Here is a 26,355-nt window from a genome sequence, read left to right on the forward strand (position 1 = left end):
TGAGCCAAGATGCCCATCAGTTCTGCTGCTGCTGCTGGACCTCAGCAACTCACTCCAGGTGATGACTTCCTAAGCAGATGATGGTGGAAATGGTACTTCCTCATCTAAAAAGATGAGAAACTCCCCACAAGCCAAAAATAGTCATGACAATTAAGTGGGTCCCATTCGCCAAACCCAAATTTATACTTGGGGTCTTTGCACCTAAATGAATTAATGACTCCAAGTAGGGGCTGTTCTGTGATGATCTGTCAGGTGCCATCCAAGTCAATTGTCAGGAGGCCAGCCTACCCACAAGTGCTCGTTTTTTGATACTAAAGTCACTGCGAGTGCTTCCTGTATGCCAGGGGCTGACTGTATTAGTTACTTTTCTGTTTCTGTGATAGAATACCATGGTCAAGGCACCGAATAGAACAAAGAGTTTATTTTGGGCTTATAGTTTCAGAGGGTTAGAGTCCATAATGGTGGGAATAGCAGGTAGCAGACATGGCAGCTGAAGCTGGAAGCAGAGAGCTCACATCTCAAACCACAAGCAGGAAATAGAAAGAGCCAACTCAACTTGGTATCAAGTCTTTAAGCTTTTAAAACCAGCCCCCTGGTGACACACCCTCACGTAAGGCCACACCCCCTAAGCCTCCTCAAACCCGGGGCCAAGCCTTCATATGCTGGAGATATGGGGGACATATCATTCAAACCACCACACTGCTTTATATTGCCATCTTGTTTGGGGGTGTTTTGAGGTTGGGTCTCATGTAGCCCAGACTAGCCTGGAACTGAATATGTAGCCAAGGATGACCTTGAGCTTCTGATCCTCCTGTCTCCACCCCCACAGTTCTGAGATTACCACTATGCACCATTTTATGTGGTGCTGGGGATCAAGCTCAGGCCTCTTGCACAAGAGGCAAACTCTCTCCTAGTGAGCCCCACCCCAGCCTTGCACTGTCATCAGTGTGGCACCAAGACTGGATGGCTTTGTCTTTCTGAAGAAACTGAGGTCCAGAGAGATGTACAATTCATGAGACTTGCAAGAGGACGAGCCAGGGTCTAAACCTGGGGTTCTGACTCCAGAGCCGACATTCATCTAGGTAACAAGGCCATCGGTGCAAGAAATATGTCCCATTATGCAATGTAAGGAAGTGAGCCATGTGGGCAGAGAGATATGTTTAACTTTACTTTGAACATTGTGCACTGCACATGAACAGATAGATACAAAAGCACCACGAGATAACCTATACATATGTATAATTTCTATATACCAAATTTAAAATTTTTTAATGGTTTTAATTTTTCAAAGAAAAAAACAGTTGCCATGACAACTCTTCAAACTGCTGTCAGACCCAGTTTGTGAGCCGTACCAGAAAAATCTTATTATAACTTTATAGCCATGTTCCTTTTCTTATTCCCATCTTAACAAAGGAGCATTGATCACTTCATTCCCCAGACTTGGCTGGAAGTTGTCTTTGTTTCTAAAAATCAAAGTGCAGCTTTGAGAACAAGGCTTTAAAGACAAAGTCCAACAGCCCTGTCCCAAGGGTGACCCCAGGGTTCTCTTACAAATGAAGGGCAGTGGCTTCGTGGTATGACTCTCCCCCTCTGGCTTGGAGCTTTGCCTGCAGGAGCATGGCTTTCTGCCAGATGGCTGAAGTAGCAGTCTTGACCGACTGCCAGATGGGGGATATCATCACTGCATCACAAGTTGTGTTTCAGTTGTTAAACACAAACAGCATCAGTTAACTTTCGACCACAAAAATAGCTTCCAATAGTGGCTTAAAATTATGGCTGTTTATTTAGCTCATCATTTATTCTATGAATCAGCAGCAGTGGGGGCTGGACTTGACTGGGAGCTTCTTCCAGCCTTGGCTGTGTCCATTTGTTCATTTGTGTGTCTCTATTCAGCTAACACACACACACACACACACACACACACACACACACACACACACCACCCTCACATAAAAAATGTTTGAAAAGAAAATGCTCAGGAGCTGGAGAGATGGCTCAGTGATTAAGAGCTTTGGCTGTATTATTCCTAGTAGCCAGAACCTGGAAACAACCTAGATGCCCCTCAACCGAAGAATGGATAAAGAATATATGGTACATATAAACAATGGAGTATTACTCAGCTGTAAAAAACAATGACATCATGAAATTTGCAGGCAAATGGATGGAACTAGAAAATATCATCCTGAGTGAGGTAACCCAGGCTCAGAAAGACAAGCATGGTATGTACTCACTCATAAGGGGATACTAGATGTAAAGCAAAATATAATCAGACTACAACCCACAGCTCCAGAGAAGATAGGAAAACAAGACATTAAGAGGGATGCATGGATTGTGCTGGGAAGGGAAAATAGATGAGATCTCCATGAGTAAACTGGGGATGGTGGAGCTGAGGGAGGGACTGAGTGGGAGAGCCATGAAAGAGAGATCTTGATAGAGGGAGACATTATGGGGTTAAGGAGAAACCTGGTACTAGGATGACCTCAGCTTAGACTACTAGCAATAGAGAGGGTGCCTGAACTGGCCTACCTCGGTAATCAGATTGGTAAATACCCTAACTGTCATCATAGTGCCTTCATTCAGTAACTGATGGAAGCAGATGCAGAGATCCACAGCCAAGCACCAGTCTGAGCTCTGAGAGTCCAGTAGAAGAGAGGGAAGAGGGATTATATGAGCAAGGGAAGTCAAGAACACGATGAGGAAACCTACAGAGACAACTAAACCAAACTCATGGGAACTCATGAACTTTAGGCAGACAGCTGTGAAACATGCATGGGACCAGACTAGGCTCTCTGCATACAGGAGACAGTTGTGTAGCTGGGTCTGTTTGAGGGGCCCCTGGCAGTAGGATCAGGATCTATCCCTGGTGCATGAGCTGGCTTTCTGGAGCCTATTACCTATGGAGGGGCTTGGTCCTGCCTCAACTGAATGTACCAGGCTTCATTGACTCCCCATGGAAACACCTACCCTTTTGGAGGAGGGGATGGGGGGTTGGATTGAGGGGGAGAAGGCTGGGGGGAAGCAGGAGAAGGGATAAGAGGGGGATCTGTGGTTGGTATATAAAATGAATAAAAAAATTCTTAAATAAAAATAATTTTTAAAAAAAGAGCTTTGGATGCTCTTCCAGAGGACATGGGTTCTATTCCCAGCACCCACATCATGGCTTACAACTATCAGGTCCTATTTGTCAGAAACCTGGGACAAATGGCCAACTGTGGTCCCTATTAGCATACCAAGATGCATGCAGACCTCCAGGCTCACTCAGTACCTGGGGCACCTCTGCTCACCAAGCCTCTTACCATAAACCTTTCCAGCCCAGGGGCTTGCTTCCCTTCCACCAGCCTGTGTAGCGCCTCCCACAACATTTCAGTCATGCACTTCCTTGGCTCCTCTCTCGGTCCACCTGCCCTCTCCTTTGTCTCTCTCCTCCTCTTGCTCTCCTTTCCTCCTCTCTCTCTCTTCTCCTCCTGTCTCTCTCCTCTCCTCCTCTCTGTCTCTCTCCTCCTCTCTGTCTCTCTCCTCCTCCTCTCTCTCCTCCTCCTCTCTCTCCTGTCTCTCTCCTCTCCTCCTCTCTGTCTCTCTCCTCCTCTCTGTTTCTCTCCTCCTCTCTCCTCTCCTCCTCTCTGTCTCTCTCCTCCTCTCTCTCTCCTCTCCTCCTCTCATGGCCTGGTTCAGTGTGGACTCTTCAGATCCTCTTGCTGTTCTCTTCCTCATATCTACAATAAAATCCTTCCCAACCATACCTTGGAGCACTCATGTCCTCATTTCATCCAACAACCGTCTGTAACTCTAGATCCAGGGGATGTGACACCCTTCACAGGTACCAGGGACACATGTGAAGCACAGACAGACATACAGAAAGGCATCCAAATACATAAAATAATAAAAACTAATTTAAAAAACAAAAATACTTAATATATATTAACTGTTTGGAAAACAGAAAATTTGTAAGAGGAGTCTTCTTCCTCATGGCTCTTCTTGTTGTCTATAGGTTTGTCTGAATGAATGGTGGATGACATCCTGTTTAAGATATAATTAAGAAAAAAATCCATTGAAGGCAGGCATGTGCCATTACACACTACTTTCTAGATAGCACAGACAGACAAGGAAGGACCCGTGTCACTCTAAAGCCCCAGGCAGAGCATCTCTAATGTGAAAATCCAAAACGTGTAACTCCTTTCCTCTTAGAGTCCCGAGCACAGGTTGGCCTTAGATGTCTGTTCCTCCTGCCTCCACCTCCCGAGTGTTGAGATTAGGGGCATGGGCCAATACTCCTAGTTCTATAAAACACTGGGCATCGAGCCCAAGGCCTCCTGCATGTCAAGCAAGCACTGTATCAACAAGGCTCCACCCCCAGCTCTAACTTCTGAAACTTTGAACACCAACACGATGCCACAGGGGAAAGTTCTCTTCTGTGCAGGATAGTTTTATGTCCACTTGACACAAGCTAAAGTCATCTGAGAGGAGGGGGCCTCAATTGAGAAAATGCCTCCATAAGATAGGCAAGCCTGTAGTGCATTTTCTTAATTAGTGATCAGTGGGGGAGGACCCAACCCATGGTGGGTGGTGCCATCCCTGGGCTGGTGATCCTGGATTCTATAAGAAAGCAGGCTAAACAAATTATGAGGAACAAGCCAGTAAGTAGCACCCTTCCATGGCCTCTGCATCAGCTCCTGCCTCCAGGTTCCTGCCATTTTTGAATTCCTGTCCTGACTTTCTTGAATGATGAACTAACTACAATATGGAAATGTAAGCCGAATAAACCCTTTCCTTCCCCAGTAGCTTTGGTCATGGTGTTTCACCACAGCAATAGAAACCCTGACTAAGACATATACCATGAAACTGACATGTAAAATTATTTTAAAATATCAAATATAACTACTTTCCTGTTATGTGTATAAGGTATGTAGGGAACATAAATTAATATCATGTTTAGGCTTGGCTGCATCCCAAGATACTCACAGATCCCCAAATTCTGAAACTCAAAACAGTTCTGGTACCAAGCATTTTGGAAAAAGGGATTCTCAATCTATAGTCCCTTTTTAAAAAATGATATATCTGAGTAAAACTTAAAGTAGTGCTTCTCAACCAGTGGGTCACAGCCCCTTTGGGGGTCAGATGAGCCTTTCACAGGGGTTCCTTATAAGATATCCTTCATATCAGATATTTACATCACAATTACAACAGTGGCAAAATTAGGAATAATGACGAATTTAGAAGCTGGAAATGCTCTGTGGAGACACCTTTCAGGGATTTAGGACTGACTGCTAGAATTACACCTTGTGATCAAACGTAACAAACAAACAAACAAACAAACAAAAACCCTGAAAATATCCCAGCCTTCTTTAAAAATGTTTTATTTGTTCTTTGAATGTTTCCTATTTTTTACAATATATTTTGTTCATACCACCCAACACTACCTCCTTCCAACACCCCCTAGGGCCTCACCCTACCTCACTGTATCTTATATCCTCTTTTTTGTGTGTGTTGGTGTTACTAATAACCTCCTGAGTACACTTAGTGCTGCCCACATGCTCATGGGTGTGTGGCCATTGACTGGAGCAGGAGAAATCTACCAGTGGCCGTATCCCCCAAGGGCAGATCTCTTTCAGCAGCTGTTGACGGCACGTCCTCCTTCCTCCAGGAGCAGGGCCTCAGGCCCTTCCCCGTCCATGCTGGGATTTACACTGACTTGATCTTGTGCAGGTCACCCCTGCTGTTAGTACAATAGCTGTGTCGTGTCCAGAAATCAGCATTTCGCAGCTTTCCTCCCCATCTGTGGCTCTTACATCCTTTCTGCCCCCTTTTCCTCAATGTTCCCTGATCCCTGGGTGTGGGAGTTTGGTCTAGATGACTCAGCTACAGCTGAGAGCTCAGTTACTTAGACTCAGCACACTAACAACTGTTGCCCACTACAGAAAGAAGTTTCTCTGGCTACAGTTGAGAGCAGCACCAATCTAGGATGCAAAATAAGTATTTAGAAGGTAGTTTGTCAGCAGGACTGTTTATCCAAATGACAGCTTCACCCTTGGGACCTCTGCTCTCCTCAGACTCAGTCGTCTCTTGAACACGTGTCTGAACAGTGGAAGCCATTGGAGAAAAAGAGAGCGACAGTGAGATCTGTTGGATTTTATTTAGGCAGTCTGCAACCCAGGCTGCTCCTAGAAACGCTCTTCCTGCCTCTGTGCTTCAGAGTGCTGGAGTTACAAATGTGCTCGCTTTCTTGCTGTGACCCTTCCTGTTGTAGCCCCAGCTGCTATGTGAGAGGTAGACCTGAAAGCGTTGTGACCTTAATCAGCCTAAGCCTTAGTTTCTTCCTCTTTAAAGTACAAGTGATCCAATTGCTTTATACAAGAATGTGTGTGAGAGAATTCAGTAAGAAAATGTATTTTGCCAGGTGGGGTGGTGGTGGTGGCGGCGGCGCCTGTAATCCCAGCACTCAGGAGCAGATGTAGGTGGATCTCTGTGAGTTCGAGGCCAGCCTGGTCTACAGAGCTAGTCCAGGACAGGCTCCAAAGCTACAGAGAAACCCTGTCTCGAAACCCCCCTGCCAAAAAAAAAAAAATAAATAAAAGTAAGAAAATGTGTTTAAATTTAGTGTCAGCTCAGTATTTGGCATATACAGAGAAATTAACAATAAAATATCAAAACTAACTTGAAAAAAAAGTCACTCGGTCCTAGTCTTAGTCAGGGTTTCTATTTTGTGTTAAAACACCATGACCGAAAGAAATCCAGAGAGGAAGGACAAACTAACAGCTTGTCCATTATCCAGGGAAGTCAGTGCAGAAAGTTAAGGTAGGAACCAGGAGGCGGGAACTGAAGCAGAGGCCATGGAGGGCGGCTGTTTACTGGCTTGTTCCTCATGGCTTGCTCAGCCTGCTTTCTTATAGAATCTAGAAACCACTGCCCAGGGATGGTGCTGCCCACAATAGGCTGGGCCCTCCCACACCAGTCATTAATTGAGACAATACCTCACAGATTTGCCCATCTGAGGCTGTGCCGTTAACCTGATGGAAGACAAGGTTCTGGAGTCAGACAAGCGGCCTGTGTCTCCTCTCCTACTCTTGCTAGCCCTGGGGCCCTGGGAAGATTCCATCAACTCCATGAGCCTTGGTTTTCTGATCTGTTAGATGAGGAGGGTGATGTTTTAGTACCTGTCTCCCCAGGCCATTGGGAAGATTAAAGAAAGGTATGTGACAAGCAGTACGAACTGTCACCCATGTCATTAGGGGCCTTGCTTGAAAGGAGGCAAATACCAGCACATGACAGCCCAAATGGGGGAGGGGTGCTGGGTTCAGGTTGAGAAAAGAGTAAACTCCATTTGGGGCAGGCATGTGGAGATGGATCTACACATGTGTATCATGGGAATTTCTGTCAAGACTCCTTTTTACCCATGTCTTGATGTCTGCAGAGAGCAGGCCTTGAAGGACTGGCTGCAGACTCTGGAACACACTGGAGATGAGACCATGAAGCTAGGTTTGCAGAGTTTTGATCCTGGCGAAGGACTTTCTGTGGAAATCAGAGTCTTGCCTCCCACTTCCACAGTCTGTGTTCACCTTGGCCCTCCTGATCTCACGTTGTTAGTGTTGCCTTCCCTGGTCAGGGTCTGTATGAGTTGGAAAAGGAAATGGTTAGAAGGCAGGAAATTAGTGGTAGGTGATGGTTAGAAGAACCCTTCAGTGTTCTGAAGAGGGACCGACTGAAAGGCTGCCATCTCACGTCCGTCCTGTTGTGGACTGGCCTGTACACCTCAGGCAGAGATCAAGCAGGGGACATGTAAATACCTGAAAAGATGAGACATGACAGTTGGCCTGATGTTCTGAAGCCATCCCTTGACATCTAGCTGTGCCTTTGGATTATCTTAATTGGAGCAGGAGGGATCAGAACTTAATTAGAACATAATTGAGGAGCTACATTAAACAGAGCTGGCTTAATGGCTGCTTTGTAAACTTCGCTTGGGAATTCTTCCCATCAGCATATCCCTGAAAATATTTTGGACTCTCGCCATTATGCTGATGCTTTACTCTAATCGATTTTTAATAAAAGTCTCATGTTTCTATCCTTAGCGATAAAGACCAATGCAGATTTCCATGACTTTGTTTTGACTGGATGTGATTTATAATAACTGGGTGTTATTTATGCAAAACTAAGATTCCGAATTTCCTGGAGTTGCTGGCTTTGAGGGCTTTTTCGGAAAGTGACAGAAAACTCCATTCAAAATGACTTACACAGAAAATAATGTTTTTTTAAGATGTGAGAAGCCCATGGGGAGATCTTCCAGCACAGCTTGATTGGAGAGCCTCAATGATGTCCTTAGAGAAAAATGTTCTCTTATCAGTGTTTACTCATTGATAAAATGATGTTTCATTATGACATGTACACGTAATACTTAGACCATATTCCACCTCCCTAATCTTCTCCTCTCACCCGCCCCCCAACCTCCCGCTGGTCCCCTTCCTCTTCTCAAATATACTTCTGCTTTAAAGCCATGCATGTGTGTTTAACCTGAATTTCACATAGACCGGAAAACTTGAGATATTTGTCTTCTTGGCCATACCCCCCATATCCCAGCTACCCTCTCCCTGAGTAGTCCTCCCTCCCAGCAGTCTGTTCCCCTCTACCATTTCTTCTCTGCTTCCATGTCATCTGGATATGTATTAGGCATCTATATAAACTAGGGCCCACAAATGAGAAAATGATATTTGTCTTCAAGGTTGACTAAACTTGCCTAGTATGATTATCTCCTATTGCAATCATTTTCCTGCAAATGACACACTTCATTTTCCTTACAGCTGAAGACAGTTCCACCTTGTATGGCTGTACCACATTTCCTTTATTCATTGCATGCTGGTGAACATTTTTTTAAAGACAGGACATTGCTATAGAGCCCAGGCTGACCTCGAACAGGCAGTCCTCATGCCTTGGCCTCCTGAGTGCTGGAATTACAGTTGTGCACCACCAGAGCCAGCTGGGATCTCTTGGCTGGGGGTGGGGTGGGGTGGGGGGTGGTAGAATTACGTACGTCCATTTAATCCAGATTTCGTTGTTTTCAAATGTTGTTTGTCTTCTCAGCCTTCAGTCCTTTAGTCTATCCCCGTGGGACTAACTATACATACCACTTTAGTATGTTCTGTGACTCTGCTCCTTACCATCCTGTGTTCTACTTTGATCTTGTCAGCTGTTTTTAGATATGGCCATTTTTCCCTGTAAGTTTTATATAGTTAGATGTTTTCTAGGAACCTCATAAATGAGACCTATTCCTTTGTGGAAAAAAAAAATTGGTATAGACTATGAATTGATCTCCTGTTAATGTGTGCCTTTCTCTCCTTGAGAGTTGTGGGTTTTTGTTTTTTTTAACAATATTCCCTTTTCCATCTCTTTAGTACCATTTTTTTTTTCAAATCCACATATCCACCATGTATCTGTTACAGCTACATGTTCTATATGCTTGGTAACATATCTACCCACCAGCCTGTCAGTTCTTCCCTCTGTCTGTCCAGCATGCTGCTTTGGACTCATCTCAAAGTAAATTACAGATCTGTGATGACATGTGTCCCTTGTCACTTGCTCTTTTCCCTTTCAACTCTACATTTTTGTTGGCTTGTTGTTGAGACAGGGTCTCAGGTATCTGTCCCAGGCTGGCCTCCAACTCCATGTGTAGCTGAGGGTGATCTTGAACTCGTGGTCTCCTGCTTCCTCCTCCCAACTTCTGGCTTCTGGCATGCACTACCACATCCATCGGTCAGCTATAGGTTATGTTGGGTTTGTGTTCTGCTTTAGGATTTGGGGCCTAGAAAGACAGCACACTGTACAGACTCAAAAACAAACACACAGCAACAAAAATAATGTGTTGGACCTCGCGGTTGCCTGTTTGCTCTGCTTGCACAAATATGCACACTTGTGCCTTTTAGCAGTCAATGGTTCATTGTATCTGCCCACGTCCTAGGAGCCTGGCAGCCTGAGCGTCTTGGGTCCTGCTCTTTCCTTTTTCTGTTACTTCCTCCCTTATCTCTTCACTCACCACAGCTTTCAGTTGCCTCTCTTCTCCCTTTCAGCTCCCTAGTAGATAATTTTTAAACTAAACAACAGCTGAACAATACCCCACTGTTCTGCATGTCTGGGTATGCAGGGCACGTCCACGCTTGCCCAGAACTGGAGGAAAATATCATCTCTTACATTTTATTTCTTTGCATCAAAAGCAAATAAATCTGTGCATGAACATCATATGGCTGTGTCTAAGTCTGTTTAATAGGGTGAGCAAGGCTGCATTCTCTGCATAGACTCTTTACCACTAATGGGTATGATAAATGCCAAGTGGACAAGCACGGTGTGTGGGAAGACAGAGACTAGCATCTTACAGTTGCTCCATTGTTTAAGCCATTAGGCTGAAATTCATGCTTGGTTACATATTTGCATTGTTGTAACAAGTATTTTCTTCTTTTAAGGTAGCTTTTGAAGAGAGCCTTCCCTTTCATACACAGTCTTTAAAAAACAAAAACAACAAAACAAAACGCTGAGGGAGGGAGGGAGGGAGGGAGGGAGGGAGGGAGAGAGAGAGAGAGAGAGAGAGAGAGAGAGAGAGAGAGAGAGATTGTAAACCTGGGAAGGAGGGAGGTGGTGTAGATCTGTGAGAGATAGACATGGGGTGACCATGATCAAAATAACTTATAAAATTCTCAAAGAACTAAAAAAATGGGAAAATATTGTATGTCAAACAAAGAAGCCCTTTCTAAGGTGGTGCTTTTCATTTTCCCCCCTTGGTCGGCTGCGTTCCAGTTTCTTTATAAAAGCGGTTGGCTTCGAAGTAAAAGACAGCAAATAATCTCCTGCGATCAGGCACCACCGTCTTTCCTTTACCGACAGCCATTCCTTTACCGACAGCCACGGTAAAGCTCCCTTCAGAATCCCCGAGCAGCACTTTGCCTTTCAGTGACCATCAGTTTCACAGCAATGCCATCAGCTTTCTGGTGAATTATAAAACCAAATTGGATGCTTTCAAGGGAAGAAGAAAAAAGAAATTAGATGGAAATGTTTCCTAAGAAAATATTGTGGTGAGCTGGGGCGTAGCGCCGTTGGTGCTTGCCTAATACGCTGGAGGCCCACTGGAGGCCCTGGGTTTGGTCCCCAGCTCCACCCAAACCAGGCATGGCAGCTTCTGTCTGTAATCTCAGCACTAGGGAGGCGGAGAAAAGGTTCTTTAACCCCTGCTACATAGCTAGTTTGAGGCCAGCCTAGGGATACCCTGTCTCAGAAGGAGGAGAGAGAGAGAGAGCAATTGTGGGATGTGAATGAACTGTATCCAGAATTATACTAAGAAATCTTTGTTTGAAATGCCCACATCCTGCTTGGACCCCTGGAACTGTTCCTGCATTTCTTCATTCACTTGCTCCACACAAGCCACTTGATAAAGCCCCAGGTAGAAAGAGGGGTGTGCAGCCTTCTCCCCAGAGCTTGTAATCTGGAGGGAGACATACTCTGTGGCTTGTTACTTTCTGAGATGCTGAGATGGGGTTCATCAAACTGCAGGACAGCCTTTCCTAAGTGGAAAGGGCTTCCTAGAGCACTTTAGGATGCGTGGGATTGGAGAACTGAAAATTAGTAGTTGCAACTTTCTCTTTTGTAAACAATAATCAACCTAGCACAGACAACTTGGAAACAAACAAACAAACAAAAAAGTAAACTTCCAACAGGGTGTGTAACTCAGTGTGCCTAGCATAAGACTGTGAGCTCTGAGTTCCATCCTGGGCACCCCACCAATGGAAGAGAGGGGGGAAGGGAGGAGCAGGCTGCCTCCAAGACTGGCAGGTTCTTTGAAACTTGAGTCTCTGTGGTAGGTCCAGGGTCCAGTACAGTGTGACCAGACTACAATTTGTCACTGCAGTCTACCTGACAATGTCTTGCTAATGGATCCCTATTGTCTTCTCTGGATAGGGCTGTTTTGGATTAACTGACTCCATCTACACCAGTCCTATTTCCAAATAAGGTCATCATCTGAGGTTGAGGAGGGGGTGTGGGATACTAGCAGAAGAATCTTGGGGAAGGTGCAATCCAATCCCCTTCCCTCCACTCCCTCCACATTTCCTGCTGAGCCCTCTGCTAACCTGGGTAGTTGGTGAAGGATGCTGGTTGACTTGAGCTAGCTCCCTGCGTCATAGGTCAGGGGAGCGGGGAGAAGCAGAGAGAAGGGAAGGGTGTGGTGATATTTTGTTTGTGCTCTTAACAAATAAAGTTCGAGTGAAGGTCAGAGGGCAGAGCCAGCCACAGAGGTCAGGCAGTGGTGGCACACACCTTTAATCCTAGCACTCTGGAGGTAGAGACAGAGAGCTGTCTGGATTTCTGTGAATTCAAGGCCACACTGGGCTACATGAAATTAATCCTGTCTAAAAGAGAAACAGCCAGGTAGTGGTGGTACACACCTTTAATTCCAGCACTTGGGATCATACACCTTTAATTCCAACACTAGGAAGGTTGAGACAGAAAGTGATATGGCTGGACAGTGAAAGGAATATAAGGCGGAGACAGGAACTCATGTTCTTTCAGACTGAGGAGTCAGTGAGATAAGAGGAGGTGGCTGTGGCTTGCTCTGCTTCTCTGATCTTTCAGCATTTACCCCAATATCTGGCTCTGAATCTTCATTTTAAAACCAATTAGGATTCATGCAACAGAGGGGAGGGGACATCTAGAGGGTCAGAGAAAATTTCCAGAATACTTTGTATTCTTAGGAGGGCTAACAACATGGCTTCTAGCACCTCTAGACTGACTTGGGTCTTAGTCTCTGTCAAAAGGGATTCTCTGACTTTTCTTGGGGTGACATGAGCAAATGATCATTTACTCCAGCTGGACACTAATGACCAACCAGATAAGTCACTCCGCCTGGGTCTGGCTTGGTGAATCAGTGAGTTCTCTGAGGCTGCTTACAGGCCAGGGGGATGGGTCACAACTCACACATCTCATCCCTGGAGCCTCCTGCACCGCTTGTGGGTGCCTCTGCTACAGGAGTCTCCTTTCTCCAGCACTTGTTACTGCTTGTCTGACAGGGGAGGGACCCTGTGAACACGTGGCCTCTCTGGGGCGACGTGAGTCCTATGCATGAACTGTGGGAGTCGGTTCTCCCTTTCCACTACGTGAGTTCTGAGTATCAAACTCAGATAATTAGGCTTTGCCGCAAGCACCCTTGCCCACTGAACCATCTCCCCAGCCCTGCTCCCTGAGTCCCTCAGCATAGCTGAGGATGGAGCATCTCAATTCAGAGGAAATTGATACACAACACACCAGAAAGGGACCCTCCATTTCCCAGTTCTGTAGGAGTTCTCCGACAGGAGCTGATGGTTCTGTTCCAGCCACAAGAAGGGAGAAATTGGAGACAGGATGCGCAGTACCCTTCTCAGCACAGCGTGACCCAATACCCTAGAATGTTTTCCCCTTGTGGCTTCCCAGCTAGGGCTATATTTGGCTGCATGTAATGGCAAGAAGAGTGGCAATAAACCCAGTGAAGTTTATGTTGCCTCACACATCAAGGGAGGGCTAGTGTAGGCCCAAGCTGGCACAGTGGCTTAAGGCAGTTAGCAAAAGCCCAGCTGCTCCTAACTCCTGCTCTGTCATCTGTAGTGTGTGGATTTTTGTTTGGATAATTTGTCTGAGGCAAGGTTTCCTATTGCCCAGGCTGGCCTCAGACTCACTATGGAGCTGAGGGTGTCATCTAACTCCTGATCTTCCTGCCCTACTTCCTGAGGCTGTATCCCTATGCCAGGCTGAGCATGTGGGGTTTGGTCTCAGGGCTTGATGGGACTGTACCATGTTTAGGTCAACAGTTGTATTCTATACCGGAAGTAGAAGGGAACTTCAGAGGACAGCAGGGGAGAAACCAGGAAAGCAGAGTCTTCATAGATACCTCTTGGCTATGTCCACTTCTGTCTCATAAGGCAGAATTGTGACTCATAGTTGTCCCATTCTCTCAGAAGCCCAGGGAATAGTTTTTGGCCTATTTGAAAGCTGTGTGGAAGCAGTAAGTTTTCTGCAGAGATGGGGTGCAGTATGGGTACTAAGGACAGCTAGCAAGAACAGTGGCCCCAAGTGCTAGGCTTCTACCTTCCAGTGCTTTAAATTTTTACTTTTATGTTTTTTCCTCCACCTTCAAAGTAGCACCCAGATGTGAAGTCCAGCTGTGGGCTTGAGTAGACTGAGGTACTCAACAAACACAATGTGAAATGTACCCAGTGTTTCAGTCAGTAGCCAATGTGCCATATGCCATGTGCCTCAGCCAAGAGCCAATGTACCATGTGCCCTGTGCTTCAGCCGATGGCCCAATAGCCAGCCACACAAAATGAGGACATATCACCTAGTGCTGTTGGCACTGCCCTAGTCCATGATGTTCACACAACGACAGAAATCATCCAAGGTTACATCTCTCAAAATGTACCCTACTTGTCCTTTCTGTAAGTCACCCGTGACTCAAAGCAAGTTGTGATTTAGATAGTAAGATCCTTCCCATTAGTTCCTAGCTGTTATGAACCATAAAATCAGCCTCTTCAGGGATGGAGAGATGGTTCAGTGGTTATGAGCGCTTGTTGCTCTTCAGGACCCTGTGCCAGCCTGGCACACAACTGTCCATAACCCAAGTTCCAGGGATCTGATGTCTTCTTCTAACCTCCAATGGTACAGGAATGTGGTGCACATACATACATTCAGCAAAATACTCATACATATCAAAAAAATCTTTTTTTTTGTTTCAAAATCAGCCTCCTAAGGTACTGAGCAAGGAAATGTAATAAGCACCTACCTGGTTCGCTCACTGCCTTTCGTTAGACAGTTAGTGCCCTACTGTCTGAAAATGCTTTATCCAAAGTTGACTAGAGAAACCCTCAGGCTGCTTTATATTGTCCACATACTGCTGTTGACACACTTGTAAACCTCATAATGGGCCCATACATGTTAAAACGGGTCTAAGCAATTAACTCCTGTCTTTGTGCTGCACAGACACGTGGGTAGAGTGAGAGTATAACGGAACTGTATCTTCTCTCTTTAGAGGAAGAGAACCAAGTTCATTGCCTGCGACTTCCTGACTGAGTGGCTGTACAAGTAAGTTGCTCCCGTTGTGAATATTCAATGGCCCCCAGGATCTGATTGTGTTCATTTGCAATAGAAGAATAACAACTGACTGAACTCTCGTCCTTTTCCTTGCCAATCGAACACTCGTGTGACCAGCCAGAATCCAAAGAGGGCAGGGGAGCCGTTCACGGAATTCTTCTCCATTCCGTTTGTAGAGGAACGGCTCAGGCACCAGTAAGTGTAAATAGTTGACTCCTAATGTTTTTTCTCTTAGGGGCATGTGTGTTTGGTGTGCATGCACATGTGTATGCATGTTTTACACGTGTGTAGACCCACATGTAAAGGCTGAGGCTGACGTTGGGAGTCCTCTCTGATCACTGTTCCCCTTGTTCACTGAAGCTTGCTGATGTGGTCGGCCTGGGCAGCCAGCTTGCTCTGGGATTCCCGTGTCTGCCTTCTGAAAACTGGAAGTCCAGGCAGCCACCACTCTCTCCTGGCGTTTGTATGGATTCTGGGGAGCCCAACTCTGGTCCTCATGCTCACACAGCTCTAGCCACTGAACCATCTGGCCCACCCAGTCCTAATTTCAAGGTTATGGTTATGATGGCTTCCTTTGGTGTAAAGGAATTCACTCGTGCACTGAATCTAGGACTCCAAATCAGTTACGCTTGGGGCTCTTGTCTCCTGTTACTTGTTGCACAGAGGAAGTTCGCTCCATCTGCACACTGGTTCCATCCCAGAAACACTTGAGAATAGCACAGAAAAGAAGTTCTTAGCTGGAACAGTTTTTTTTTTTTCCCCCCATCTCTGTCTCTGCTCTGTCTGTCTCTCTGCTAGTGAGGCATGAGTTCAAGGCCCTTGTACATGCTAGATAACAAGCGATTTCCCATCAGAGCTGCAGTCCCTCCCACAGGCCTCAAACTCAAGCTCAATCTCTGTGAAGTGGAGGCCAGCCTAATCTACACAGTGAATCCCAGGCCATCCAGAGCTACATGGTGGAGACCCTATCTCAAAGGGTTGGAGGTGAGTGCTGAGAGATGGCTCAGTGGTTAAGAGCACTTGTTCTTGCAGAAGACCCAGGTTCTGTTCCCAGCACCCACATGGCAGTGCACAAACATCTGTAACTCCAGTTCCAGGGGATCCAGTTCTGACATCTGCAGGCATGGGGCTCACATGTGGCACACAGACTTACATGCAGCAAAACATACACATACAATAAACCTAAAAAACAAAATGCAAGACCTTCTCTCCATGAGATTCTCCATGAGAATCCTTGTAAATCCCTAGTCACTTACCACCTGGGATTCTTCAAGGGGCCTCCAGGTCTCCTCATAGCTCATAGAAACACACCGAGAAGTTGCAGCCATCATTGCAGCTGGAGACAGAGTGTTCTGGCTTCTGCTGGCATTTGTATTCTGTGCTTCCATTATCTTTCCAGGAGATGCTCAGGAGCATGCTAAAAATGAAATCTAATTCACACAATGTAATAAAATCTGGGGAGCGCCCCCTCATCACACTGAGAGATTGGTGCTGAGGAAACCAGAAATGAGCAAATTAGGGCTGAAGCCCTAGAACAGAGAGGCATGTTTACAAGCAGCTGCAGTTGGTGTAGTAGTTTAACTCGGGTGTTAACAAAACACTAAAGGGAAGTTGTGAAGCAGGAGACCCTCCCTGGGCCTGGAGCCAGCCCAGCTGGGTTGAGTCCAGCCTTGGATTTGAGCATTTAGGGGACATATTTTTCCAGGGTACCCTGGAGCTAGAAGAGCCAGCCAAGCAAGCAGGAACCAGAGTCCTTCAGGGAAACAACCTCTAGCCCAGATTTTTGGACTTTGGCTGCTGTGTGGGGAGCTGTGCTGTGTGTTGTAATGTTGGCAGTATTGGCGACCTTTTCCTACCAGATGCCAGGGGCACCCTCACCCCTACAGTTTTAATATTCCAGATGAATGTCTCAAAGCTGAAGGTTAAGCAGATTACCCCAATGAGAACCTCTGATCTAATCCTGTGGTTCTACCCTGGCACATTTAAAAATTGTCTGCAAGCCAGGGCTAGAGAAATGGCTCAGCCATTAAAGGCTAAGCTCACAACCAAATATAACATCTGATGCAAGCTAGGCATGGTGGTATGCACCTTTAATCCCATTTAGGAGGCAAAGGCAGGCAGATCTCTGTGGGTTTGAGGCCAGCCTGGTCTACAGAGTGAGTTCCAGGTCAGCTAGGACTATACCTTGTCCCAAAAAAACTAAACAATAAGAATAAAAATTGTGGGATGGGGATTTAGCTCAGTGGTAGAGCTCTTGCCTAGCAAGCACAAGGCCCGGGGTTCGATCCTCAGCTTTAAAAAAAAAAAAAAAGAATAAAAATTGTACATTATCCTCCTGTCTCAGCTTCCTGAGTGCTGGAATGAGAGGCAGGTTCCAGTCTAGCTTCCTGAGTAATCAGAGTACAGTCAAGTTTGAATTCTGAATTCTTTGTTGGGTAGAAGTAACCCTGCATCAGAGGTCACCTTGCATCTGGGTGATATAACTGGTCCAAGTGAGTGAGCAGTCACTCTGCTGAATGCTTTCCTTCCTTCTTTCCTTCCTTCCTTCCTTCCTTCCTTCCTTCCTTCCTTCCTTCCTTCCTTCCTTCCTTCCTTTCTCCCTCCCTCCCTCCTTCCCTCCCTCCTTCCTTCCCTCCTTCCCTCCCTCCTTCCCCCCCCTCTTTCTTTTTTTCTTCTTTTTAAAAAAGATTTATTACACATATGTAGTTAGAGTTTTTCTGCCTGGCCCACAGTCAGGACAAATCTCTCTTACCCGCCAGTCCCACAGTCGCTCAGACCCAACCAAGAAAGCACACAGAAACTTACATTGTTTAGAAACTGTTTGGCCGTGGCAGGCTTCTTGTTATCTACTTCTTCTATCTTAAATTAACCCATTTCTGTTAGTCTATACTTTGCCACATGGCTTGTGGCTTACCAGTGTCTTTATATGTTGCTTTTCATGGCGGCAGCTGGTGGTGTCTTTCCAGCCTTCTACTTCCCCTAATTCTCTTCCCTCTTGTCCCACCTATACTTCCTGCCTGGCCACTGGCCAATCAGAACTTTATTTACACAGAGCGATATCCACAGCACACATAGTATTCTGCCTTCATATATCCCTGCATGGCAGAAGATCTCATTACAGATGGTTGTAAGCCACCATGTGGGTGCTGGGAATTGAACTCAGAACCTCTGGAAGAACAGCCAGTGCTCCTAACCTTTGAGCCATCTCTCCAGCCTGCTTAATGCTTTCTTGAATATGATCCCTTTCCACCTCTCCACAGCTCTCAGATATAGATGCTAACACTGGGAGTTGGCAATAAAGGAATGAGTCCTAGGGAAATCCAGTGACCATTACGCTTCTTTCCCACTCATGTAGCCTGGCTACATGATACAGGTTGGCCACACTCTTAGAAACAACAGCAAGGTCAGAATACACAGGAAATAAAGAATGGAGGAGATGCCCCACCCTGTCCTTAACCATCTCTGCCTAAGAGGTTCTTAATTTTTTCCACCCCTCCTCACAGCGTTGGGCCCAAACTACCTGCAAGGAAAGCTGGGCTGTGCAGGTGGGTGGGCTCATGGCTGTGGGTGGGCTCATGGGTGCTGGGGGAACACTCGCTGTCCCAGCCACAGCCACATTTCAGAAAAGGAACTGAGACACAGGGTAATAAGTCAGCATCAGAGACGGGACTTGAACCCGGGCAGCCTGCCTTCAGTCAGCCCTGTCAAAAGCATAGCTCACCATTGCCTTACCTGTCCACCCGAACTTAACGGGATCAGTATTGAAAGCAGGAGAAAATTGACCTCATGAAGGATGTAATATATATGCATGTGGGTAACTTAAGGGATTTGAAGTGGGTATTTTGACTTAAGGAGAGCTCCCCTTCCTGGCCCGACTTTAGCAAGCAACCCCTGTGTGAGATGTGATGCTAAGTATATCTGCTATCACTTTCTGCCTCCAGTCAGCCTGCCTACCTGGAGCCATCTTCCGGGTGAATTGAACCTGGGTCTTATGCTGATGTCAAAGTCCAGCTACCGACAGCACAATGCCATTGTCATGTGAGGTCACAGCTGGATTGGAGGCGTTGGTCATAGGTGGCTACTAGTGATTATCCTGTAAAAGATCCTTCTCCTACCAGTCCCTCGTCCATCACCCTCTCTCCCTACCCTCAACGTCGCAGACTCTGTATTCGGTCTAGTCTTTCATAGCTATTCTTCCCAAGCCTATTTTTGTTTTAATATTTTTGGTATAGCCTAGAACATTGACAATCTTTAAAAATACTCTTCAGCTCATAAAATTGTAACTAGAATTTGTCATGTACAAATTATGCATCTTTATGAAATAAATTATACAGTGAAAGAAAACGTTTCAAATCAAGGATCGTCATGGATTAAATCACCCTAGACCAAAAGAGTCTTTCAGAACAATGCTTCCTTCCAACATGGATGACTTTGATGTTTCTGCTAGCGAAGAAATTTCTTTAAGAATTCAGAACAGAGCTAGGTGGTGATGGCACACACCTTTAATCCCAGCACTTGGGAGGCAGAGCCAGGTGGATCTCTGTGAGTTTGAGGCCAGCCTGGTCTACAGAGCAAGATCCAGGACAAGCACCAAAACTACACCGAGAAACCTTGTCTTGAAAAAAAAAAATGCAGAGCAGGCCTGAGGCTGAGGCTGAGGCTCAGTTAGTAGAGTGGTGGAGTTGCTTGTCTAGGAAGCTTGAAGCCCTGGATTCAGTCCCCAGCACTTCATAAACCGGGTGGGGGTGCATGTCTACCATCTCAGCACACCAGAAGTGGAGACCGAAGGAGAAGACATTCAGAGTCCTTGGTTACTCCTTAGCCTTGGCTCAAAAGTGAGGGTGATATTTACTCCTTTTCTTTTTGCTCTAATTTCTCACTTACAGCTTTCCATGGTTATAATAAAACATGTTATATTAAACATAAGGCTTTTCTGCGTTGAGTTTTCTGCTTCTGAGTACTTCAACTTGCCAAGTTTCTTAGTCCACATACTCTAGTGAGCTAGATCACTCAGCTGAGGGTGGGGCAGGGCTGTCCAAACAGAGCAGGAAATCCTAATCATGATGATTGCTACCTAAACAGATTCAGTCGAGATAATCTCAAAACTTTTTAAGAGGCAGCAGGAGGGAGTTTCCTTTCCAATAGACTTAGATCTTTGCTTTTATCTTTTCAGCTCTAGGGATCAAACCCAGGGCCTTGGGCAATCAGATAACAAAACCGTGCCTGATAAAAAGCAGGCCTGAGAGAGAAGAGTCTGAATTCTTGTTTGTTTATTATCTGGCCATGCCTAACCAAGCTCTCTCTGTTCTTTTGGATTTAAGCGAGCAAGTAAACACCTCCTTCCCCACTTTTCTTTCTTTCAGCCAGTTTAAGTTCACTTTTTGGTGCTTGCGGATATGTCCTCTTTCATGATTTTGCCACATACCCTCTAGTACTCTGTAGTAGACAGCTTTCTCTAGGTTCTGCTGCAGTAACAAATAACCCCATGCCTCGGTGCTCTACACCACAGTTTTACTTTCTTCATGCAGCGTGCTTGTCATCTTGGGCTCTGCTCTACATCTCATTTCATTCTAGGACTGAGGATGAAGGGGCAGCCCCCTTCCTTGGCCTCACAGAAGAGGAAGAAGAACGATGGCTAAGCCATGCAGTGCAGACACTACTGCTGCTCACATCCCATGTGCTAATAATGCAAGTTACGTACCTGGCCAAGTTCAACATCAGTGTTAGAAGGAAGTGGCACTGGCCTCAGGGAGAAGCTGAGAGGCATGTAGCACAGAGCAGGGCGCCCAGCTCTTCCACAGGAAAAGGAGTGATGACGGGAAACAGTGGTACAGTCCACTGTGGACTCCTCCCTGCTTTCAGTGGGTGTGCATTATGGCATACCTTGCACTGGCCTCACCCCTACTCAGAACTCAGCACCATCCTCTTGAAGCATATAACCCTAACTCAACCAGCCAGCCAGAGGCAATGGGATTATTTGCTAGCATCTTCAGAAGGAAACATAGCGATTTTTTTTTTTTTTACTTCAGCCAAAAAGTATTGCCCTGAGATTCAATCAGAGTCATTAGCAAAAAAGAAATATCGAATTGAGCTAGGAACAAAAGGGTCCGCTGCCCTGCTGGTCTCATGTCTCAAGGGAGAAGGCTCATGAAAGACATCGTTGAAACTGAGGCCTTCAATGAAGCCACATTTGTGTTAGAAAAGGTTGCTTTAGGTAAAGTGTTTTTTCAGGCAAACTCTATCCTTGAACAAAATAAATAGAGAAGAAATCCCACCATAGTTTGATGACAAAAGGTGTCTTATGACCACAAACCGAGGTGAAAACAGAATTGAATCTGTGGCATCTGAGGACAAGTCCCAGAGGCATGACCGCCTCTTTACAATGAAGTTAATAGTGGGACTGGACACACCTAAGCTTTCAAGGTAGCCCAGGAAACTGCACACGCTTGCTTCTAATGTTCATAGCTACATGGTGGTTGGGCAGAAATTTTGTTGTCATGCCTTCTTGACAGGGGGAAAAGCCTTGCAGTTACCTTTGTCTTACAAAATAGTATATTTCTGGTCTCAGTCATCACCAAGGCCAGAATCTCAAGGGGACAGTCCATCATCTTGTCTCCTTGTTCTTCCATTTATTTTGGGAGGGAGGCAGGAAGTGAAGCTGCTTCAGGGATTTGGGGCATGCTGGGATGCCTGAATCCTCAGAGTGTCTCCCTGTCATTGGAGGGTTGACATACAGGTGGCCGTTTTTCTGGGGCACATGGCACCATTGCCTTCCCTTCTTCCTGTTGTTTGTGGAGCTTGTCTGCACAAGCCAGCATGGCAGACACATCTGGGCTCCATGTTGTGGAGCTTGTCTGCACAAGCCAACACAGCAGACACATCTGGGCTCCATGTCATTGCTGCCACTTATGAGGAATGTATTCATTGCCACTGGTTGCTTCACACAGTTACCACAAACTCAGTAGGTTAAAATCACACACACACACACACACACACACACACACACACACACACACACACACACACTTCTTTTATTGTTTTGGAGGATCCAGGTCCAAATCAGTTTTACCAGTCCAGAGTTGGAGTATTGGGATGGCCAGTGCCTTCTGGGGGCTGAAGGAAGAATTCTTGTCTCGATTTCCTAGCTTCTATAGGCCAATCCTTTGCTACTGTCTCCTGTCTCTTCTAGCCCTGTATTTTTCCTGCCTTCCTCTCTAAGTGGTTATAGCATTGAGCCTTCTAGATAGTCTGGGATCATCTCCCCTGTCAAGGTCTTCAGCTCATTACATCTGCAATCCCTCATGCCACAGAGGGAGCATCCATCCTGGGGATTCAATGCAGAGATCTTGGGGGCACAGTGTTGGTAAGCTTCCCATGACTGTAACGGATGTGCACCCTAATCAGCTCGAGAAGGGCAAAGCTTTACTTTGGTTCACAGTGCACTTTCCAGTCCATGGCTGTTGGGCCTCTAGTTGAGCAGGGTTTCGTGGCAGGAATGTGTAGCTGAGCAAAACCACTCATCTCGAAGACAGAATATCACGTAGCTTCTCTTTTATGTGCAATCTAGACTTAAATATCCACACATGACATGTGCCTTAGATTCTTTTCTTGTTTCCATGATAAAATATCCCTACAAAAGCACCTTAAAGGGAAAGGGGTGGATATAATTCCAAAGGGACGCAGTCTGTCATGATGCGGTCTTCTGTGACACTCTTCCCGGGTGACATGAGCAAATACCCATGTCCCAGGAGTGACTGATGACAGAAGAAAGCAGGTGACCTGGGGAGTTCATTGGGGTGACTTACTGGAGTGTGGGTGAGGGGCTGCTTACAGGAGCAGAAATAACTCAAAGACAGCTGCATCACCAAATCCAACCCAGCATGGTGACGGTCCACAAAGGCTGGAAGCCTAGAGCACACTGCACAGCCTTCAGGCAGCTCAGTGGGTTAGAGGATGTCTCCTCCAGGCAGCTCAGGTGGTCTTCTTTCAGGGAGCTTGGCTGAGTCCGAGCCTTTTCTAGGTACCTCAGTTGGTCCGAGAATCTCTCTTAGCAGTCCTCACTGTTCATATAGGCTTGGGGAGGGAGGGTCCTAGTGTAGCTGGTCAGTTTCAGGGACTTCACACACACACACACACACACACACACACACACACACACACACACACACACACACACACACCCCTTAGAATTTTTCCTGTGTCTTAATGAACTTCCCTTAATGGAAGATTTTTATCTTAGAGGAAACTTGCATATAACATGGGGAAGACATGGCCACCTGTAGGAGCAAGAAGCTGGCTGGTCACATTGCAGCCTCACCCAGGAAGCAGACAGGTGACCAGAAAGCAGGAGCTGGCTATAAAGTCAGTGAGACAGTATCTCCTAAAGAAAGAGTCCACAGCTTTCTCAGATGGTGTCAACCACCTGGGGGCCAGATGTTCAGACATGTGAGCCTATAGGAAGTGGCTCGCATTTAAACCAAAGCGCTGTGAAAGCAGGAAAGGTACTCTGTGGGGAGGAAGAGGAGCAGTGATGGAGGAAGGATGCACAAGGGAGGGAGGAAGGGGCAAATTTAAATAGTAATTTGTGGAAGAACATGTCATATTAAAAGTGATTTTGATACTAACTTAAAGAAAATCAACAAACCCCCACACTTGTCATAGCCAGGAAGCAAAAGGAAGAGAGAGGCTCAGAGTCTCACACTACCCTTGAAAGACACCTCCCCTCCATTGACCTGAAGACCTCCCGCAGGCCTTTTCTATTGGAGGGTCCACTGTCTTCCAACAGTCTCACACTGGGGACCAAAGCCTTACCACGTGGAGCTCTGGGGCACAATCCAGCTCTGAACCAGAGTCAGTCACCAAAGGATTAAATGGTGTCTCTATTCACAGGATTTCTGATGCAGGGCATAAGGATTTTCATGCCAACAATTCTCCATTTCTCTGCACACGGCCACTGGGTGTCCTGCGATTTAATTCTGACACTACACAGAGTTAGCATGGATACTGTAGGTCGAGTGCCCTCTACAAGAATGCCCATGCATCAGATACCATTGGAAGTAGCTGGGTCCCAGCCAGCTGTGCTTCTTTCTGAATTACCTAAATGGGGAACCTAGGGGAAGCTAGGGATGGATCATGTGTTAGTGGAGGTGACATCTACTTGGAGGCCTTGGTGTGCAAATCCTCTCTGTGTTTGATGTGACTATTGCTGTCTTAAGTTGGCAGCTGGGATGCCCCATTGGAAGCCATTGGGGAGCTCTTGGGAGGCAGGGCTATTAACATACCCTTGTGGAGGTGGAGACTAGCAGGGCTCAGGAAGTTCTTCTGATCCCTCCTTTGTGTTACATGTAAAATGAAAACAAAGTGCAGGGTTTTTGTTTGTTTGTTTGTTTTTTGTTTTTGTGAGTCATCCAGGCTGGGGTGGGACTTTTTGCTGGGGTAGCTGCCTTTGAGTCATCCACGCTCCTGTAAATAACCCCACTAAACCGATTGGCTCATCCAGCTTGACAAATGGAATTCTTTCTTTGGTCTGTTGATGCTCCCACTAGCTCTAGGAAAAGTCATGTGGCAGGCCTATATTACTGAATTCCTCTTCCATCTGGGAAGACCCCTTTAATAACTTTTCAGTCAGACTCTGTAACTTCCTGGTCATTCTGGCTTTGGTATGTGTGTGTAATTGTGATGTACGTGGTGTGTGCATATGTGTGTGTGTCTATGTGTGAATGTGGGCGCATGTGTGCTTTGGTGCATACGTAGAGGTCAGAAGACAACCTAAAGAACTGGTCCTCATATCACACCTTAGTTGAGACAGGATCTCTGTTATTTGCCAGTGTGTATGCCATGCTAGCTGGCCATGGTGTTTCTAGGGACTGTCATCTGTCTTGCTGTAGGATACTGGGATTACAGATGTGTGCCACTGTGCCCAGATTTACATGGGCACAGGGTAAAGTCCTTCGTGTAGGGCAAGCGGCTTACCCACTGAGCCCTCTCCCCAGACCTCATCCTGGCTTTTAAACGGTCCCGCTGACTTTACTGCTGGGCTTCCTCCTGTTCACATGGAAGTCTTAGTCTCCAGCCTCTTGGTGGATGTAAAGCTCTTCCTTCCTCTCTTCCCCCACCTCAGGTACCTAGAATGTAGACAAGAGGATGTTAGCGCCTGACTTTCTCTAATCTCTGTCTTTTCTGAGTCTGGCAGTCGCTCCACCCATGTCTGTAGCACTTAGAGTCGACTTGGTCATAGGTATCACAGTCACTGATAGTTGCCTGTCACATTCCAGATGTGTAGTGATGGCAAAATATCAATTATACCTGTGGCTCCTTTCAAGTCACAGTAGTTGACCCACCATATTAGTTATAGTTACAGGTGCCTAATTTAGAAGCATATGTGTTGTGGAATATTATTTTAAGGTGTGTTACACTTGTTTATGTTGTAGGACATTTGTTTAATGATGCAAAGATGTGTTGTGTTCTTTATATTGCATTTGCTTAATTCTGTGACGCTGTATTACTTTGCCTGTCTAAAACACCTGATGATCTATTAAAGAGCTAAACAGCCAATAGTGAGGCAGGAGAAAGGACAGGTGGACAGGTGGGGCTGGCAGGCAGAGAGGATAAATAGGAGAAGTTTAGGAAGATGATCTAGGTGTGAGAGAAGGAGGACTCTTGAGGCCAGCCACCCAGCTACACAGCAAGCCACAGAGTAAGAGTAAAGAAAGGTATATAGGATAAAGGTAAAAATGTGGTGGTATTGTGTTCCTCAAAATATTGTACACCCTAATAAATTTGTCTGGGGTCAGAGAACAGACAGCCACTAGATACAGAGCCAAAAATGGTGGCTAGAAAATGGGTCAGAGCAAGCCATAGCTGAAGCTGGGCGGTGGTGGTGCACGCCTTTAATCCCAGAACTTGGGAGACAGAGCTAGGCGGATCTCTGTGTGTCCAAGGATGCAGCCAGCATGGAGACCCATGCCTTTAGTCCCAGAAAGTGAGCCTTTAATCCCAGGGAATGATGGCAGAAAGAGAAAGATATATAAGGTGTGAAGACCATAAACTAGCAGCATTTGGCTGGTTAAGCTTTCAGGCTTTGGAGCAGCAGTTCAGCTGAGATCCATTGGGATGAGGACTCAGAGGCTTCCAGTTTGAGGAAACAAGACCAGCTGAGGAACTGGCAAGGTGAGGAAGCTGTGGCTTGTTCTGCTTCTCTGATCTTCCAGCATTCACCCCAATATCTGGCCTCAGGTTTGATTTTATTAATAAGACCTTTTAAGATTCCTG

General features: G+C 46.1%; 1 protein-coding gene and 1 long non-coding RNA gene across 3 annotated transcripts in view; one reads left to right on the forward strand and one right to left on the reverse strand.

Annotated features, from left to right (window-relative positions):
- Positions 1–26,355, forward strand: part of Iqck (IQ motif containing K) — a 118,344-nt gene that overhangs the window by 27,943 nt on the left and 64,046 nt on the right. For both annotated transcript variants that reach the window (XM_036190434.1, XM_036190444.1), the window contains exons 5-6: positions 15,023–15,075; positions 15,202–15,279. In XM_036190434.1, coding sequence (XP_036046327.1) covers positions 15,023–15,075; positions 15,202–15,279 — 131 coding nt within the window. The remainder of the gene's footprint in view (positions 1–15,022; positions 15,076–15,201; positions 15,280–26,355) is intronic.
- On the reverse strand, positions 6,516–16,736 carry LOC118585670. The gene is made up of 5 exons (XR_004945221.1): positions 16,341–16,736; positions 8,226–8,309; positions 7,389–7,603; positions 6,969–7,120; positions 6,516–6,544 (listed from the first exon to the last, which is right to left on the reverse strand). It is a non-coding gene; the product is annotated as an uncharacterized LOC118585670 (long non-coding RNA).

Source organism: Onychomys torridus, chromosome 1, assembly GCF_903995425.1.
Source record: "Onychomys torridus chromosome 1, mOncTor1.1, whole genome shotgun sequence".
Classification (NCBI taxonomy): Eukaryota; Metazoa; Chordata; class Mammalia; order Rodentia; family Cricetidae; genus Onychomys; species Onychomys torridus.